The sequence below is a fragment of the Hyposmocoma kahamanoa genome, unplaced genomic scaffold, assembly GCF_003589595.1.
Source record: "Hyposmocoma kahamanoa isolate Upper Pololo Valley unplaced genomic scaffold, ASM358959v1 97840, whole genome shotgun sequence".
Lineage (NCBI taxonomy): Eukaryota > Metazoa > Arthropoda > Insecta > Lepidoptera > Cosmopterigidae > Hyposmocoma > Hyposmocoma kahamanoa.
The window spans coordinates 1,504-21,099 of NW_020655437.1; the positions used below are offsets into that span (position 1 = coordinate 1,504).

A 19,596-nucleotide genomic window follows, 5' to 3' on the forward strand; every position below is an offset into this window, starting at 1 on the left:
CAACAAAAAACTCGACACAGACTTGAAGTTAATTGCAGTAGGTCTCCTTGTCAAAGAGCTCGTCCAGGGAAGTATTGCTACCTTACCTATTTCTGCCGCCAAGCTGCAATGTGACCATTAATAATAATAACATTCTTTATTTCTCTCTTACAAAGTTATCCCATAAATAAGTAATTAACATTATGGACTTATTATTAATACAATATCTTTGTAAGAGACTGGAGTCCATACTAGGATTTGACCTGTGTTACGGATCTCCAGGCACCCACCAACCGGACTTCGCACTGTATTCTACATAATATGAGAGCGTTACCATGTTCTAAATTACAGAGAGCGGGTTTTATAACTGATTATTTTAATAATATAAGAAAGTAATGGAATAAAACAAAATTGTGTGTATGTGTGTTTTGTGTGTGTGAGTGTCATTACTGCGGTTTTAAGAGGTAAGGTTGAAATTACAGGCATTTGGGGCTTTTCAACTTATGTCCCAGGCTGACGGGCGCAGCGGCAGTGCCCTTCAGATCTTTTCGATTTAAAGCTTTGAGTGGCACTGTAGACAGTCGTGTCGCTTACCACCAGGCGCACGACTTGTTCGTCTCATCACTTGGTCAGCAGCACGGGCTAAGCCTCCAGGAGTTTATGAGACAAGCCGCTATTCTAGTAAAGTACACCGAATTCAAAATAGTATTGACCTTGACTCCCGTATCCTCCCCCGAATCCTCCCCCACCTCTGGGTCCACTAGTCCCCCAGCCTCTGGTATTATTAGCCCCGCGCTTGGGCCCGTCGGAATGGAAGGCGGGTGCGCTGACGTCGCGCGTGATGTTAAAGTCGCCGGCCTCTATGGTGCATAGAGCCCTTATAACGTCCACCAACTGAAAGAGAAAAAAGCTGTTATCTCTCTTTGATATACTACACAAACATAACAAACTACTTCCTAATATTTTTTTTTATTTATTTCATATAAATAAGGCTTACAAGAAAACATCAATAAAATTTCTCATCAAACTGCGAAAGCAGTTTGTTGGCGAGATTACTATCACAAAACTATATAGTATACCTAGTACGAGTACATATTAGTACATATTTATCATAACCAGTATAGAATTTAACTAAATTGACATGCTTTCAAGAAGTATTCATTTTAATTTTTTCTTCAAAGTGAATTTACTTAACAATTCTCAGCCTCTCAAAAAATCTAATTTATTAAATATAATTCGCAAGAAATCTATTTGTTATTTTACCATAACAATTATTTACTTTTGGACATACATATTTATTTTATTATACTTGTTCGTTGCGTTCATTTTAAATTAATTTATGGAGGATTGTAGGAGTACAAGAGGTGTAAGGTCCCAAGTCGCGTGGCTACCGTTTTACATTAGTTATTTATATTTTCATAAACAATTGTAACTTTCTGATGTAAAATGAATAAGTTTATCGGTTAGTTCTTGGCAACACTGTACAAGTGGAGTGAGGTGAGAACGGTTATAAAAGCAACGACAAAATGGCGCACGCGCGCATTTTACTTTTAGACAGTTGTACATCAATATTTTCGACCCTTTGTGTGAAATGCAAAAATAATTATATAAAATAATTATAGAGGTGATTTTATATTAGTTAATATCGTACTTAGGGAAAAAGTATTTTTAATTGGGGAAAAAATACTGCAGTTCCCCAATTTTCACGTTTTTGAAGCAAGTAATTCTGTAATTTTATTTTATTGTGTAAGTAATTCAAGTAATTTTCTTGTAATTCCATTGAGACTCCACTGACATCACATTGCAATTATGATAATATTTGTTATTCTGCTATAATCTTGTTGTAATGGTAGTTGAGTCAATCACGAACGATCGAGGTTGCCCATCGAGTATATAACCAGAAATAGAGACGAAATGTCATTTAATTTGTTTGAAGACTATTCTGCCACATCATTACTGTGACAACTCCATTTCTGGTTATATTCTCGATGACTACACCATAGATGTGCGTAAATCGACTCATCACTGAAGAGCAGATAAATACCAAAAAATAATGGTAGTTGAATATTACCTACTCTTAACTTTTAGCAGAATACCAAACGTACAAAATCCTGCCATTGGCACTGTATCGACACACAACTGTGTTGATTTAAGCTTTACAGAATTGGGGCCCAGATCTGTTTCGTCCGTACCTTTTGTTCATTAGGCGAGAACTGCAGCGCTGTTTCGGGCTCGGCGGCAGCACGCTTGACGAGCCGCTCGATGGCGGGCCGCAGCGCTGCCACCATCGCCCCCGTGTACGGGGACATCTCGAAGTTCAGCCAGTTGTCTAGGCGGACCACGTTATCCACCTACAAAGTGCGGAATATATTTTTATTACATTTAACACCACACTTTATATAATTCTAAAAACTTTATAATACAGTAGCACTAGAGCGCCTTATGAAAAAGTCCGTTCAGGGAAGTACTGCCATCTTACCTATTTCTGCCGCCAAGCAGTAATGTCAGCATTACTGGGTTCCGGTTTTGTTTTGTTACCAGTGCCCCTAGATCTTTTCGACTTAAAGCTCCGAGTGGCACTGCAACTGTTATGGACAGGCGTGTAGCATACTATCAAGCACACAGACAATCACAAATTACACCCAAACTCACGAGAGAAATAAATGTAGGCCATACAAATATTCTCCCGGCCCGAGAATCAAACCCGGGACCATGGAAAAGGACCATGAAAGGACTACGGACTACTACTAATTCAATTTTTCAACTGCCTATAAGTAGCAGATGCACAGGCGCAATCGTAGCCAGCTAAGAGAGCGAATGCAAAACCTTCCCAATCCCGAATTTTGCAAAGTTAAGACAGATACTTTACTTACCCATTCAACCTTCCTACTGGCGAACAGCAGTAGATGCAGAGGCGCAACCATTGTTGTTTGTTTGCAGCTGATAGCGCGAGTGCGAACTTTCTCGCCGAAGACGAATAGTGGTGATGGAAACTTTATTTCGAAGTTTGAACAGTTCACTGACGTCTTGTGAATTAGAGCTGGTTTACCTTCCGTTGTTAAGACCTGTTTTTTGGGGCAAATGAAAGCAACGTTAAAAAGAAAAACTATCGTTAAAATAAAATAAAAAACTGTCAACCAATAAAAGAGATATACTAATGTGCCTGTTGGGTAATTTTGCGAGATATTTCAAATAGTATACATTTGTTATAATTATTAATACAAAGATCGAACACTCAGGAAAATTCCTTCGATCCGGTCGGATTCGAACCGACGTCTTCTTGCATACCGTGCCAGACGCTATACCAATTAAGCCACGGAACGAACCAACGGACCTCACGAATTTTTCTATGTGCTTGCGTCGTGTTTTTGTATTTGGTTTTTCAACGACTTTTTAGTCGTAGCGTCATCTATGAGAAATGAAAGATTTATCACCCAGTTAGTACCTTTACAGCTATCAGTCCTGGCGAGAGATGTCGCTATTCACTGTATTAATTACATTTTTATTGAATTGATATTAAAATATTTTTTGTGAAATTACTCCACTAGTTTGTTATAATTATTAATACAAAGATCGAACACTCAGGAAAATTCCTTCGATCCGGTCGGATTCGAACCGACGTCTTCTTGCATACCGTGCCAGACGCAATACCAACTAAGCCACGGAACGAACCAACGGACCTCACGAATTTTTCTATGTGTTTGCGTCGTGTCTTTGTATTTGGTTTTTCAACGACTTTTTAGTCGTAGCGTCATCTATGAGAAATCTATGAAAAATTTATCACCCAGTTAGTACCTTTACAGCTATCAGTCCTGGCGAGGGATGTCGCTATTCACTGTATTAATTAAATTTTTATTGAATTGATATTCAATTATTTTTTGTGAAATAACTCCACTAGTTTGTTACAATTATTAATACAAAGATCGAACACTCAGGAAAATTCCTTCGATCCGGTCGGATTCGAACCGACGTCTTCTTTTTTCAATCAACTTGTTATTGAATATCGTTAAAAAAATCTTGTTGAAATTGTCCCATGTGCAATGCGATATAACTGTTACGTAAACTGCCTCTCCTCCCGCACCGCGCATCTACCTTAGGAATCGACTCGGTTAAGCGGTAGGCCTGCAGGTTATAATCCTTGTAAGTTACCTTTCTCTTGCCTTGATGCAAGCAAACGTTCGGATAAAGCCCCATGCACAGCAATGCAACGACACAGTCCAGTGTAGCGTTTGGTCCTTGCGGGTTCCAGCGCTGCGGGATGCAGCACTCCTCGGGGAATCCAATCGTCGTTGTTAGAATATCTGGATGCACAAACATAATCTTTGGTGTCGTTTCCAACGTCCTTACCAGATTTCAGGGAAAGGGTTAATAGTCTAAAAGCAAAACGGTAGCCTAGTAGATGTACGGCTGCTTCTCAATTAAGGTCGATGGTTTGAGTCTCCGTGGCGGCAAGCATCCTTTAAATCATTGTTTCCTAAAGTGGTCCTTAACGTAGGGGACTCGGAAGCAATTGGGAGGCGTGATTGCTGTCCTGGGGGTGCTACCGCATTGGAAAAAAACCTGAATCATCTATATAAACTACACTGCATATATGTATTCATTTTTCTTGTGATTTTTTAAAAAGTGAATATGAAAATAAATGTTTTCAATTACTTGTTGTGGTTGGCGTTGTAATTTTTTTTATCTTGCCTAAGTGGGCGGTAAGCCAAAAAGTTTCGGTACCCATGCTTTAAATTGTCAACAAAAGCTATATAATCAAATATTTTGTTAAAAAATGTTTATTACTACTTGCAATAACTACCAGATTTTCAAAATAAGTTACCGATTCGGTTTGGGTATAATAATCAATAAAAAAGAAAAAACAAAATGACTACTGTAAAAGATATTGGTGGGATTGTACTTAAAGAAAGATGGAAGTGAATTTACGGACGAAACTTTATTTTCCTGAAAAGTTGTATGTTTTTACGGGTTCTAATCCTTTAGAAACCGCATTATTAATATGTGTTAATGGTCTATTCTATGCTTATGCATATATTAATATATACATTATATATTAATTATTTTTTGTAAATATTGATTAGCAATATCTCTCGCTAACGTTAAAGGAAAAATATCGAGGGCTTCTGAAAGATCTGCTGACTCAATTTGTAGCTCACTTGGTAAGAGCGGTGTGGCAACAGAAGCTGGTTCGAGTCCAGTGAGATCGAAGGAATTTTTCTTTATGTTGTTCGATCATTGCATCAATAACAAACCTCAATTATTTCAAAACTCTAATGCGAAATTCTGATAAGAAACGTATCTTCCAACGGAGCTCTTACTTACTGGACGTCTTCCGGCTAATCAAAGTCAAAGTCAATCAATCATTTATTCCACAGGTAAAATTTTTACACTTGAAAAGGTCATTTTTTAAGCTACTGCTCGTTCACTTCCGTGAGAAGAACAAGCAAGAAACTCTGGGCATTGCTCTTTTCAAATAAATTAATTACTATTGAATACACTTTGAATTATATTTGTGTGGAATCTAGACTCGTGTTGTTTTTCCATACATCTTTATCTAGCACATCAATGAAAATATTTTTAATTTAATTTGAAACTTAGGAAATGATAGTCTTAATATATGCTCCGGAATTTTATTTCAAAAACGTATACAGTTCCCTAGAAAATAATAGTTTACCTTAGTCATACGAAATTGTGGTACCATGAGTTTGGACTTAGTTCTAATGTTAATATTATGGACATCTTCTTTCTTAATGAAATTAAGGGTCGTATTCTAGAACTCTTCTCAATGCTCAAGTCAGGATTTGAGTATGGTTTAAAGCACTCGAAATCATACTCAAGTCCCTACCATTAGGGTCGTATTTCCAGTGCTTGTGTTCCCAGTGCAATGTGTGAAATTATTTTTTTTTTATTTGATGTATATTTTTATATTAATGATGTCGATATCATCCACCCGAAAGACGGCCACTACTTAATAAGTTTCATCTATGAGCTTTCCTAATAGAATGCCAAGGTCCTGTGCCGTCTACATCCAGCGCCTGTGACCATAACCAGGTTGTTAGTTCAATGGGGTCAGTGCCGTAGAAAAATAAGTTTTTGTATAACACAGTGAGTCCCTTCCTGTCAACCTTTTGGAAGGGCACTATAACTTGTGCAAGCACAGCGACCTTATCAGCTCAGATCCTGACCCCAGATCAGCCCTTGGACACGGTTTGGGTTCAATGGGTTAGTCTGACCACTCCAGAACCTTACATCAACGGTCAACGCCTGCTACAGGTACACATATCACTTACTATTAAGCTGGTATTTTGCTTCGTAAGTAACCCGCAGCGTGGTCTGCTGTACGCCTTTCCATTCGCACCATTGCAATTCTGCCTCTTCGCCTTTCGCGTGCTCTCGTTCCCACAACTGAAATCACCAATAACGCAACACCGTTTAAGGCTAGAGCCGTAGGTATAGGATTTTTGTCGTTATAAATTAAAAACCGCAAAGAATTGTCCCCGGGAACAAAAACTTTTGTGCACAGAACGATATCAAATTTGTAGTTCGTTGTCGGAAGATACAAGAACGCTCATTCATACCAAAATGGAATCGTCCCAATAGAACAAGTATAAGTTAAAAACGGATAAGTTACTTCTGGACAATGGAATGGATGACTGCCTCCGTGGCCGAACGGTTACCGGACTGCCACGCAGAGGTCCCAGGTTCGATTCCCGGGCCGGGAGAAATATTTATATGGCCTACATTTATTTCTCTCGTGAGTTTGGGTGTAATTTGTGGTTGTCTATGTGTGTGTCCATAGCACCCGCGACACAGGGTTTCCCTAGTGCGGAGCTATGATGAGTGTGTGCATTATAATTAAAAAAAATAATAATAATCATGATGAGATTCAACAACTAACTTGTCATCCTGTAAATACGAAAAATAAGAGGTTCAGTGAAACATTTTTTTATGACTCTGTAGTCTGTTTTTACAATATTTGTATTTTATGTTTTTATGACATGTTATTTTTTTTAGCAGCAGTAGAGCACCTTGTGAAAGAAAGAGTTCGTCCAGGGAAGTACTGCCACTTTACCTATTTCTGCCGCCAAGCAATAATGTTAGCATTACAGCGTTCCGGCGTAGAAGAGTACGGGTGCTGGTGAAATTACAGGAACATGGGACTTGTTAACTAAGGGCGCGTTCCCACTATGTCGTCACGTTTTATTATCGCTGGACGACTGTCGTGTCTAGCCTGTTCCCATATCACGACTATCTGTCGTGGACGATTTTTTATCGTTGAACGACTGTCGTGACGGCTGTTCCCACTAGATCGTGACGACAATTTATCGTTTCACGACAGCTTCCTTGTCGTTTGCACGACAGAATAGTTTGATGCACTGCAGTCGCTTGTATGTTCTTTTGGAAGCCGGTAGGGTCTGTTCGCTCGAAATGGATGAAGACGAAATTTTAATAATGTATTCCTTTTTAAAAATGCGGAAGAGGAAGCAAACAAAGAAAAGAATGTTTTGGGTACATCCAATGCCACTAAAAAGAATTCCATTAGGGTTATGTCAAACGGTATACGAAGTTGCTTTCTTTTCGGTATTGTCAATATCTGCTACGACCAGAGATGGGCAGTGGTTTAAAAGCCAATCAACCCGCCCGTGTTTTCACCAGGACTTTACGCCGAGTTTCAACCCATTTCTGCCCAAAATCGTGGGCAGAAACGAAGAGTACAGAATTTGGTATTAATTCCAACACTAACAAAATAATATACAATAACTTGTAACAAATTTCTATATTTTTATTACACGAAGAAGAGGCATCTCCACATAATACCCACCACTTGTTACTCCTGTGGATTATCAATGAAGATCGATTCAAGTGCATACGATCTAACGATTTTTTGTATCAATTTATTGATGAACTTTTCAAGCGAATCTATTCAACAGAAAGGTAAATCGAAATGTCCTGATAATAAAGCAAGAAATATGTTGTAATAATATGTATAATTAAATTTAAATTAAAATTTTAACAAAACTCAATTGACAGCAAATATTTAGAAGTTAATAGTTTTTGCCCGATTTCGGATTTAAACCCGATTTAAACCCGGCGTTATCAAAGCGGTTAAAACCCGGGCGCTTGCTTATCTCTAGCGACGACCCAACGTTACTGCAAAGCGAGCAGAGGGCCCGGGGTATAAGATTGGAGGGCAGGGAGCAGAATACGTGCGGACAGCGATAAATAAAACGTGACGACAATAGGAGCTGCGACAATCTGTCGTCACGTTTTTATCGTGACGTTTTTTTATCGTCTGACGACTGTCGTTCTAGCTTTTCCCACTGTGACGACAGTTTGTCGTTGTAACGATAAAATATCGTGAACGACAGTTAATCGTGTCGTGCTATGTGAACAACTTCATTTAAATATACAAGTCACGACACTGTAAACTGCACGACAATCTGTCGTCACGACATAGGAACGCGCCCTTATGTCTCATGCTGACGGGCGCAGTGGCAGTGCCCCTAAGATCTATGCGATTTAAACCTCTGAGTGGCACTGCAACTGTTATTATTAACTCAAAGCTTTAAATCGCAAAGATCTATGGGGCACTGCCACTGCGCCCGTCGCCCTGAGATACAAAGTTGACAAGACCCATGTGCGTGTAGTTTCACCAGCACCCTGGGCCTTCAAAACCGAAAAGCGTTTGCTTACATTACTGCTTGGCGGCAAAAACAAGTATGATATCAGTACTTCCCTGGACGAACTCTTTCGCAAAGATACAGCCTGACAAAGATACATACCTGAAAAGCATTCAGCATAGCAATGTGGTCAGAAGCTCGGTCGCCAGCCAACGCCCTCTGGTGTCCAGAGAGCTTGCGTCTACCCTCGACGACGAATATCTCAGGGAATGTTGTTGAATTAGCCGCCATAGTTGTTAGAGGGTCTCCTACCCCAAACACGAAACCGAGGACTAACATTTTGCCAAGCCGGGGTTCTGGTAACAAATTAGATTTGTTAATATTACACAAGCAATATTCAACAAAGTATTATATTTTATTGAACACAAACTAATAACTAAACTATAATAATAATAACGCAGACAGTTTGGGGTATCGTTCCCAGAAGGTTGGCAACATTTCCCTTTGAGTAGCTAATATTCTTTGGCTGAAATAGCTGTCAGCCTTGTGGTCATCGGAGGCTTCTACGAGGCGATTCGACCGCTTGTTCGCTAGAAATTTTGCCTGTTTGCACGGCTCGGGTTTTTTTTATAAAATATAAGTGCGCATTTGACCTCCATCTCACCTGATGGAAAGTGACAATGAGGTCGACGATGGAGCATGCACACCTAAATAATGCCTATTCACTCTCGCCTTGAAAAGGCCCAAGTTATATCGTAGGCCAAATTAAACTTCCTCCAACACATCGACAGAATTACAGCCCAGTCATTTAGGATGTCAAGTCTTGTAATACGCTCCACTAAAAAGTTTAAAAATCCAATGACAAAGCTAGTTTTATTTTTCTCCTTGTCTAGGAGTGTCTTAGAATTTTCATCTATAGCATGGAATCCCTTCTACCAAATACATTCCAACAGGATTGAACGTGTACAGAAGAAGTTCTTACGTCATGTTTGTTACACTGAAGGAGTTCTAGATGCCCATCCTCATTATGCCGACCAACTATCTAGATATAGGGCTCTCTCTCTGTCCAACCGCCGAACAATGTTAGATTTATGCTTCTTACATAAAATTATAAATAATTCATTAGATTCTCCACAAATATTGCAAAAAATTAACTTTACAGTCCCTAGACGAAATGCTCGTTCCATTAATTTTGCTCCATTCAAACATAGATTTTCTAGAACAAATTTGGGTATTAATGCACCTATAAATAGAATTGTCAGAAAATATAACAATGTATTTAATGTAATGAGTCTCGACATCTTTAGTGACTCACTAGCAACCTTTAAAAGGAAAATTAAAAAATATTTTTATCTAAATTGTAACTAATATACTTTGTAACTCGTGATTTACATAAATTGTCTTAACTTTTTATCTCGTATTTGTAGAGTATATTTATGGCTTTGGATTATAATTTGAATAGTTAGTTAATTTTCATACAACCATGAATCAGTAAAGCTTGCTGTGTTAGCCAGTAAGTATGGTGTATATATATCTATAAACCTTGTAACAGTAATGTATATTTGCTATTGTATTGTATTCATAATGTTGGCTTTCCTATAATAAATAAATAAATAAAAATAAAATCGTTCAGGGAACAAGTCTGCAGGCAGGGAATTCCACTCCACAGCCGTTCGCCATATAAATGTGGAAGCATAACGCTTCGTGCGTATCCTTGGAATATCCACAACATAGGGGTGGAACCCAAGCCTACGCCTAGTCCCCGGTGATGGCAAGGGGAAGGCGGAATTAAATCGTGTAATTCAATTGCACACTCTCCGTGAAATATCCTACAAAATACCGATAAGAAGACAACTTTACGGCGGTGTTCAACGCTCTGCAGCTTCGCCTCCATTAATTCCGAGTCACCTATAAGCCTCTTGGCACCGTTATCAATTGAATCCAAAGTGGCCAGTTGGTATGTAGCAGAGCCATCCCAAAGGTGGCAGCAAAACTCCAAGCACGACCGGACTTGCGCTTGGTACAGTTGAAGCAACTGTCGTCTTGTAAAGTAACACCTCTCCCTGGAAAGGATGCCAAGCTTCTTTGCTGCATTTTTGGCCATGGATTCAATGTATCTGCCGAAGTTCAAATTGGACGACAGGTTCATTCCAAGTAGCTGGAGAGAGTCGGCTATCGGTATGGATATATCACGAAAACTCGGAGTCAGCTCAAAGGGACTCCGTTATGTGGAGAATAGATACGCCTGCGTTTTGGTAGCGTTAAATTTGACTAGATTGGCATCGCCCCAATCGGAGACTGCCTTGAGCGTCAAATCCAAACAGCTAACCATGGACTATCGACAAGACTGGATTTCCTCTCCACTGACCCTTGCAATGGTCAAGTACCAATCTACAACTGTGCTGTCATCAGCATACGCAAAGGTACCTGGAATTAACATATCAATGATATGCAGCAGAATGAGAGTTGTAGACAGTACGGAACCCTGAGGAAAATCAATCGCCATATGTTCGGAAGAGTAACCTTCTAAGACCACTCGAATCGAACGTTCGCTCAAGAAATCCGAGATCCAATTGCAAAGGTCAGTGCGAAGCGCATAAGAGGGAAGCTTACTTAATAGGCTTGCGTGCCAGACCCTGTCAAAAGCTTTAGAAATGTCCAAAGACACTGCAAGTGCTTCGCCTTGCTTTTCTATAGCCTCGCTCTATATGTGACAGGCATACACAAGAAGATCCCCAGTAGATCGCCTTCGTCAAAATCCGTACTGGCGATCACTGAGGAGGTCGTTGTCTTCATCGTATGACAAGAGACGGTCGCTGAGTACACGTTCCATAGTCTTGCAGAGTATGGAACTAGACATTAGGAGTGATTTTGCCGGATATGGTATGCCACATCAGATAGATAATTTTACCGATTGCACTCATGACTACGGATGGCAGCATATTTTCGACTTGAAGGATGTCTGTAATCTCTTTGTGACAAAAACATAGGTCAATCAAATATCTGTCAAAATGTCCAGTTGGACACCTCAGCTATCACTGGAGTTATACAGTGCAGATATATCTTTACAAGCTTTAAGTCAGGAATTGGAGCAAAATCCTGAATGTTCCAAAAGACGGCGATCGGTCAGAACATATGAGCCACTTAGCCACAGTGTAAGTACACAAATACTTAGCAATTTCGAACTAAGAGGAGGCTACTGACCAATAGGCAGCTTAGCCAATATAGCCCCCAACGGAGTCAAGTTGTCCTGCGTGTCTAAACAGCCCAGCTCCCGCAACAAAGCTTCTGCCTCGATGACGGCGTCCAGTGGCGGCGGTTCCGGAGCTTTCGATAGGAAGTGGCCTATACTGCCGAGGCGAAGGAGTTTGATGCTGTAATCAAATATTTATAACAATGCAATAAATGTCATATTTATTGCAAACAAGAAATTATTACAATTTCACAGTGCCTTGATAAATTACTGTTATCTTGTGTAGTAAGAAAGAAGATTTCTGACGGCTTTTCGTACTCAGTCATGCGATTTGAACGGTTACTTATAAAAAATCCGAAGTTACATTTTCCCGAAATAAGGTATGCTCGAATTTTCGTAATGTCGATAATAGATCAAGAAATAATTTATAGCAAACCTAACCTAATCTTTCCTTTGCGATAAGCGTCCAAAATACCCTGAAATAATAACAGTTTCGTGATCTGTTTTAGAGATTTTGAAAATTCGAGCATACCTTATTTCGGGCAAATGTAATTTCGAACTTGTGATCGGTTACCAGAATGTGTCAACAGAATGCAGTAAAATTCGAGCTTTGTGTGCTTCTATTTTCTTAACTTCGTGTTTCGGCTGTAGTCGGGCCTCTATTCTTTTTATATAGCCTTTGGTACAGACCTGACGCGAATCAGTTGAATGGGAAGTATCTACTATATTTGTGGAGTGAATTAAAATTATTTATAGCCGGAAAAATATTCTTTCATAATTAGTTATATAAAAGAAGAGCACTATTTCCTTTGTATTTCTGTTAATGTGCTAATTGACATGGAATAAATGTTATTAAAACCAGGGAAATAGTTTTACAGCTCTATATAGTACACACGGAAATCAAAACAACAATAAAGTATGTACTTCTGAATTTTGAATAATAATAGATGATAAATCTAATAATTAATGTTCATGGAAATTAATATTCGTGTGCATTCGGAAATCCGATGATTGCCGAGAGACATTCAAGAAAATAGGTTTTATTCATTGACTTACAATTATATGGACGTCGGGTCCGCGCTAAAAAGTGTCCGAACTTATAGGGCGTTAAAATCGTATACAGAGCGTCATTCACGCTTTAGTCTTCGTTTGTTCGACTGACAGCGAAGCAAGCAAAATTAGACAGTACTGCGATGACATTACAATTTAAATTCAACGTTTTAGCTTTTTCATATTCCTTTACATGTCACTACGTTTAAATAGGTTGACTTGGGACATTTTTTTCGTGGTTTTTGTATTAGACCCGTCGTCCATTTATTTGTAAGTCAATGGTTTTATTCAAAAAATTTATAGAGTGTCCAGGAAACCCCAAGGGCCGGCAGCTACCTTGCCCAACGCATTAGCATAGCTATACAAAAGAGGAACGCTGCCAGCACCTTGGGCATCTTACCGCGGGGATCCAAATTTATTCACATAATTGAATCCTAGACTTAGTTTCTAGTATTAAAGCTCTTATTGTACCTTACCTCCATATTTTAACCGTATTGTCTAATGAATATAAAAAATAAAATAGAAGCACTGTGCGTGTGGTGTTGTGTGTCGGTAGGGGGCGTAGACCGACCTGAGGGCCAGCTCGTGCAGCGGCGTGCGGAACATCTCGGCCGTGAGGTGCTCGTCCAGGCGCTCGAAGCGCGCGCGGGAGCACAGCGTGAAGCACACGCCGGGGCGCACGCGGCCGGCACGCCCTTTGCGCTGCGCAAGATTCAAGGTCATTGCAACTGGTACACTCGCGGACAATCAATCGTGCAGCTAGCAGAATAGGATCTACTGGGATATATCTAGACAAGTCATAATTTTTAACCCGTTTATACATCTCTGCGGTAAAATTTTTTCATCAGAAAGAAATAAAGAAAACTTTTTATTACACAAGCAAAGACATGCATGTTATGTATCCAGATTTGCATAACACACATACCTAAAACGTCAGTTCAATGCACTTGCATTCGCGCACCCCGGAACGCGCGCCCCGTGCATTGCAACGTGACCGATGCAAAACTCGTCATTTTAATTATAATTATGAGACACTTTTCGGTCCAACGTTCCTAACATCGGACGTAGACTAAATTCCTTTAGTTAAGATCTTTTTCGTATAAGTACTTTTAGACCTAATGTACCTAACTTCAGACGTTCTTAAAATTATTTAGTTTAAGAAATACCTTTGTGGAAATTTAATATAGTTATTCATCATATTTTCTCGCCTTTACTTCATCTCCACTGCGGCCACCCTATATAATTTGCATATAAACAAGACAGAGGAATAATAATAATAACAATTCTATACTTCGTTTCAATCCATTTTGAACAAAAAGTAAACAAACAAGTCACTGACAATCGATTAATTAATTGAATGAATCGATTTGTTCAATTGAGTCATACTAGCGGTTTTCCTTACGTAACCTATATAAGCATATTATTTAAAATTTCAATTGAAATCCTCCTACAAATCTTTACTCTTAGGGTCGTATTCTAGAACTCTACTCAATGCTCAAGTCAGGATTTGAGTATGGTTTAAAGCACTCGAAATCATACTCAAGTCCCTGCCATTAGGGTCGTATTTCCAGTGCTCGTGTTTCAATTGCAATCCTGACTTGAGCATTGAGTAGAGTTCTAGAATACGACCCTATGATACTCGTTCGATTGCGATTGAAATGGTCGATTTAATAATCGATTACCAAACTTTAATTGATTGAACCGAATGTTTTTTTTTCGAACAGCGCTACGCAACCATAGGCAAGTCACAGAAGTATAGATGAATAATAACCTCACTTTTAGACTACCATTTTTCAAATACGATTTTACGATGCTATTCAAATGAATTTGTGGGAAAAAGTGATGATATATCAAGTCGAAATATACGTGAAAGTGTAACACTTTCACGTATATTCGATTTATTGAGTGATTGCTTTAGAACTTTAACCAAACAGGTTTGTTAACTTTTTGTTCAAAATGGATTGAAACAGACTATAAATTAATATTTTAGGCCCACGGAGAAGCGAGAGTCAAAAATAAATAATGATATAATAATAATAATAAAAGAACAAAAAGAAAACGGAAACAATTGATACTGATTACTGAATTAAAAGAATTGATAATTCAGTACCTAATTCACCGTCATGCGTGTCGGGACTGGTGCAATCGGAACTTGGTCAGTTTTAGTCACAATACTTTTTTTTTAAACCGTTTCGTGGCGCTGATTTTCAGCAAGCCCACTGTCACCACTGTATCACCGTTAGATCTCATATCTACGCCAGAAATGGTCATTTCTATGATATACGTTATATGTATATAATATACGTTATGGACTTCTTATCTGGGGAAATGGTACGAATATAAACAGAGTGTTAATGGCACAAAAAAAATGTATACGTGCCATTACTGGTAGGACTCCGCTTGAATCCTGTAAACCTATATTTAAAGATCTTGGTTTATTACACCTGCCTGCCTTATATATTTATGAAGCCAGCATTTTTGTGAAAAATAATTTACATTTGTTTATTAAGAGTATTGACGTGAACCATCGAAATTATAGAAATCCCAATAGACTAATTTTTTTTGACGTACCTAAGGTAGAAAAATATAATCAAAATTGTTTGTGTATGTGTGTCAGAAGTTACAATAGATTACCAAATGACATTAAACACTTGCCCATTACATTATTTAAGACTAAATTATATGAATTGTTAAAGAATAAAGTATATTACAGTATTAGGGAATTTCTACAATAATTTTTATGTAAAAGAATTTAAATTAATTATATATAACTTAATGTAAATGTAACCATGTGACGACCTATTTTTCATTTATTTTGCATGCCTAAATTATCTTCGGGCGAAACATGCTTGAACTTATATGTATATTACTGTGTTATCATGACCACCATGTTTTATGCAAATAAACGATTTGATTGATTGATTGATTGATAAAACTTAGTGACTTTATATTCGAAAATGTTTCGTTTAAAACATTAATATGTAAATAATACACATACAATACGGAAGCGTGCGCGTGCTTATGATCGGAGCGCCTGATCTAACTGATAAAAATTTAAAAAAAAGTTATACTATTTTTTTCCTTTGAAAAAGTTTTTGTGTAACGGTTTGCGTAAAAACAAACACCGTTATACAAGTACACTATACACGCCGCCACTTTTTCGTCGGCGCGCCGCCTCCGGTTGTTCTATTATCGGCGCTCATATCTAATCATCGTAATGTCCTAAATTATGCCCACGGACTTTTTCATTACATTATCGCCCTAAGGATTTTTTACGTCAACATTAAGCAAAAAATTTTTATGCTCGAAAAATCTGAACGTACATCTCGCATAAACTTAGAAATATAAAAAAAACTAAACATTTGCAACCCACGACACTCTCCTTGAGAGTAAGTCAAATCATAAAGGAGCCTACAGATTTGATACTTGATAATGCACAGGCCACACAGAGGCTGCCGCGGACGAAAGCGTTCCGGGCGCGGGAATTTTTGAAATGTACGAGTTCATATGGACCCCGCCACACCGAAACGCGCTGCAGATGCGTTTCAGTGTTGCAGGGAATGCTTCCGCGGCCGCCTCGGTACGGCCTGAGCATAAAGGTTAAAATTTAACAAATTTGTACACCTATAGCGAATTTAAATTCCAGTGTCATTCGACTAAACATACGTTGTCGATTGTTTGCTGCTTACACATTTACTCGATTTTCTCTGATCACACATGTCGATTGTCAAAAAAATAATTTAAAAAACTATTACTCATTCCCGAGAAGAACGAGAAAAAGCTCTAAGGGTAAATAAACATTCAAAAATTATTTTAAGAATTTGTGAAGACTGCTATCAGCCAGTTTATTTTTATTCCTCGTATTAATGTCTTGTCTGTGACTATTTTTCATGAAAAATTACTATAGTTCTTAATGTAAATTACGTAAGAATGTTAATTTCTTTAAAACTTATCTCTTAACGACACTTTGGGGCCCAAATTGTAAATTGCCCTAAACGCACGTTTTTGCAGTTTTGAAATAAGTGAATGTTATTTGACACATGAAGTTTCTCTCCCGATTTTAACTTACTCTCCAACAACAACTACTTGTGGTTATTCAAACTTCGCCTTACCTGTTCGAGGTTAGTCCGACTGGCCCACACTGTAGCATAAGAAGTCATGTTGTTATGCGACGTGAACAGTTTCATCTTGGCTTTGCACGAGTCTATCACATAGACAACGTCGTTAATTGTTATTGACGTTTCTGCGATGTTAGTGGCGAGGATCACCTGCAACATTCATTTCCATTAAGGTCGGACCACATTGCGTTTTATATGGGCTTTTGCACGCTCAAACATCGCGTTCATAATTTACATGAGGTTCTTTAAGATACATTTAAATATCACATTCATACTAATGAGTATTCCATATGGGTTTTATTAAGCATGCTTAATGTCGTATCCATATTAAACTTGTTTTATATGGAAATCTTTCAGCATGCTTAAATACCGCTTTGATACTAATCACTCGATTAGTTGTAGAGGTATATAGGGTTTTTTAAGCGCCACGCTTAAATAGTGTACATAATAATCGTATTTTATACGGGATTCTTTCAGCATGCTTAAATATCGTGTTCATACTAATGGAGTGTTTTATATGGGATTCCGGCAGCACGCTTAAATATCGAGTTCTTGCTAATGGAATGTTTTATATGGAGCCAAAATTTAGTATGAATTTTGAAAAATCTTTCAAATGCTACCACATATGATGAGTTCAAATAAAAAGTGGTTTCGAAATCCTATATTGAAATATTTAAATTTTAAAGGCAATACAATAAATAGTTCACATTACCTTGCAAATACCAGGCGGCGGTGTGACAAAAACCTTCTTTTGATCCTCTCTCGGAATCTGACTGTGCAGCGGCAGTATCACATACTTGTTTGGGTCACCGAAGTTCCTGTTACGGAAAACGTGGTACATCCCTATAGTCTGTCTTTTTTGAAGACGGAGTAAAATGACATTTGCAGGGTTGCCAATTTTATCAATAGATTATGGAAGAAGGTACAATTGTGCCAATAATGTCTGAATTGTGAGAACGTCACGTTCCAGTCTTCTTTATTCTTACTTTGACAGTTAGCCTACTTGTATCGAAATCAGTTTTTATTCATAACAAGGTATATTTATTTTATTTTATTTATTTATATTCAGGTTACATAGACCCATACTTCATAGATTAACAAACATAATAATATAAAAAAAACACGTTAATTAATAATGTACGCACATGGACTGCGATGTGTAACGCAACGCAAGTGCCCGGTAAAGGTGAGGCCCTTACATGACACCATTTGGCCAAAACTCCTCCTTCATGGAGGGCAACAGATGGTCAGCTGGTACTTTAATGAATTAAAATCTACTATTTAATTCCCACCGCTCGACACTCAGGATGAGGTCTTTCATTTCTGTATACTCCACAGACTGACGCCTCTGGTCGGGGAGGTTTCAAGTGACGGGACGCCTGTCCATAACAGTTGCAGTGCCACACCCAGCTTTAAATCGCAAAGATCTCAAGGCCCATGTGCCTGTAATTTCTGCCGCCAAGCAATAACGCTGACGTTACTTCTTGGCGGCAGAAATAGTTAAGGTGGCAGTACTAACTTGGACGAGCTCTTTCACAAGGAGCTCTACTTCTGCTAAATTCCTACTAAAGTTACGGCTGACCGACTGAATTTGGCTGGATATATACCAAATAGTTTTATTTATATAATTCTTGCAGCGAATGGAAGTTTTTTATATGTTATATCTTTTCCTATGTTTAAATTTTCCTGCATTATTTTCCAGCGCTCATAATGCAAACATCATCGAAGTCGTAAAAAATTAATTCTAAAAGATGCACTCGGCTTAAACTTAATTTGCGTTCATTCGAATCAACGTCGTAGTTTTGTTTACCTGTTCATCATCAGATGTTTCATCAGTGCGAAGATCAGATTCCACCCTGGCAGGAAGACCAACACTGCACCTTCTTCGGGTAGGGTGCTTATGTACTTGAGAATGGCTTCGATGAGTTCGAAGCTTAGCTAAAAATAATAATTCAATAACTTTTTTATAAAAAAAACCGACCTCAAAAGTTGGTGGAATTGCATCTATATCTTGCCAAGCTTTATTGAAATATAATTATAATAATACAACCTATATACATCAACATAGCCCCGCACCAGGGAAACCCTGTGTCGCGGGTGCCATGGACACACACATAGACAACCACAAATTACACCCAAACTCACGAGAAAAATAAATGTAGGCCATACAAATATTTCTCCCGGCCCGGGAATCGAACCTGGGACCTCTGCGTGGCAGTCCGGCATGGTAACCGTTCGGCCACGGAGGCAGTCGAAATAGGTTGAAATAGGTTACCGGAAAGTGCGCGAAACCGTATTCATCCCCTAGTTTGCCACTCTTAGAAGCGAAATATTTTCTTCAAATTTAAACGAGACCAATACTGAGATACCCTCTTTCCAACAAAGAAAGAATCATCAAAATCGGTTCACAAATGCCGGAGTAATCGCGTATCACAGTTGTCACAGTAATGATTTGGCAGAATAGTTTTCAAACAAATTAAATGACATTTCGTCTCTATTTCTGGTTATATACTCGCTGCACACACTCAACACAGCCCCGCACTAGGGAAACCGTGTGTCGCGGGTGCCACGGATACACACATAGACAACCACAAATACTACACCCAAACTCACGGGAGAAATAAATGTAGGTCAT

General features: G+C 38.6%; 1 protein-coding gene across 1 annotated transcript; it reads right to left on the minus strand.

Moving 5' to 3' along the window:
- Positions 1-692: 692 nt before the first annotated feature.
- Positions 693-18,899, minus strand: LOC113238717 (dosage compensation regulator; the record flags this gene model as incomplete). The annotated part of the gene is made up of 11 exons (XM_026475556.1): positions 693-873; positions 2,172-2,330; positions 2,853-3,044; positions 4,129-4,280; positions 6,270-6,384; positions 8,763-8,956; positions 11,805-11,974; positions 13,415-13,545; positions 16,956-17,111; positions 17,674-17,779; positions 18,772-18,899. Coding segments are annotated over 11 exons (1,684 nt in total), but the record flags the coding sequence as incomplete, so codon positions are not given.
- Between the last annotated feature and the right edge of the window lie 697 nt (positions 18,900-19,596).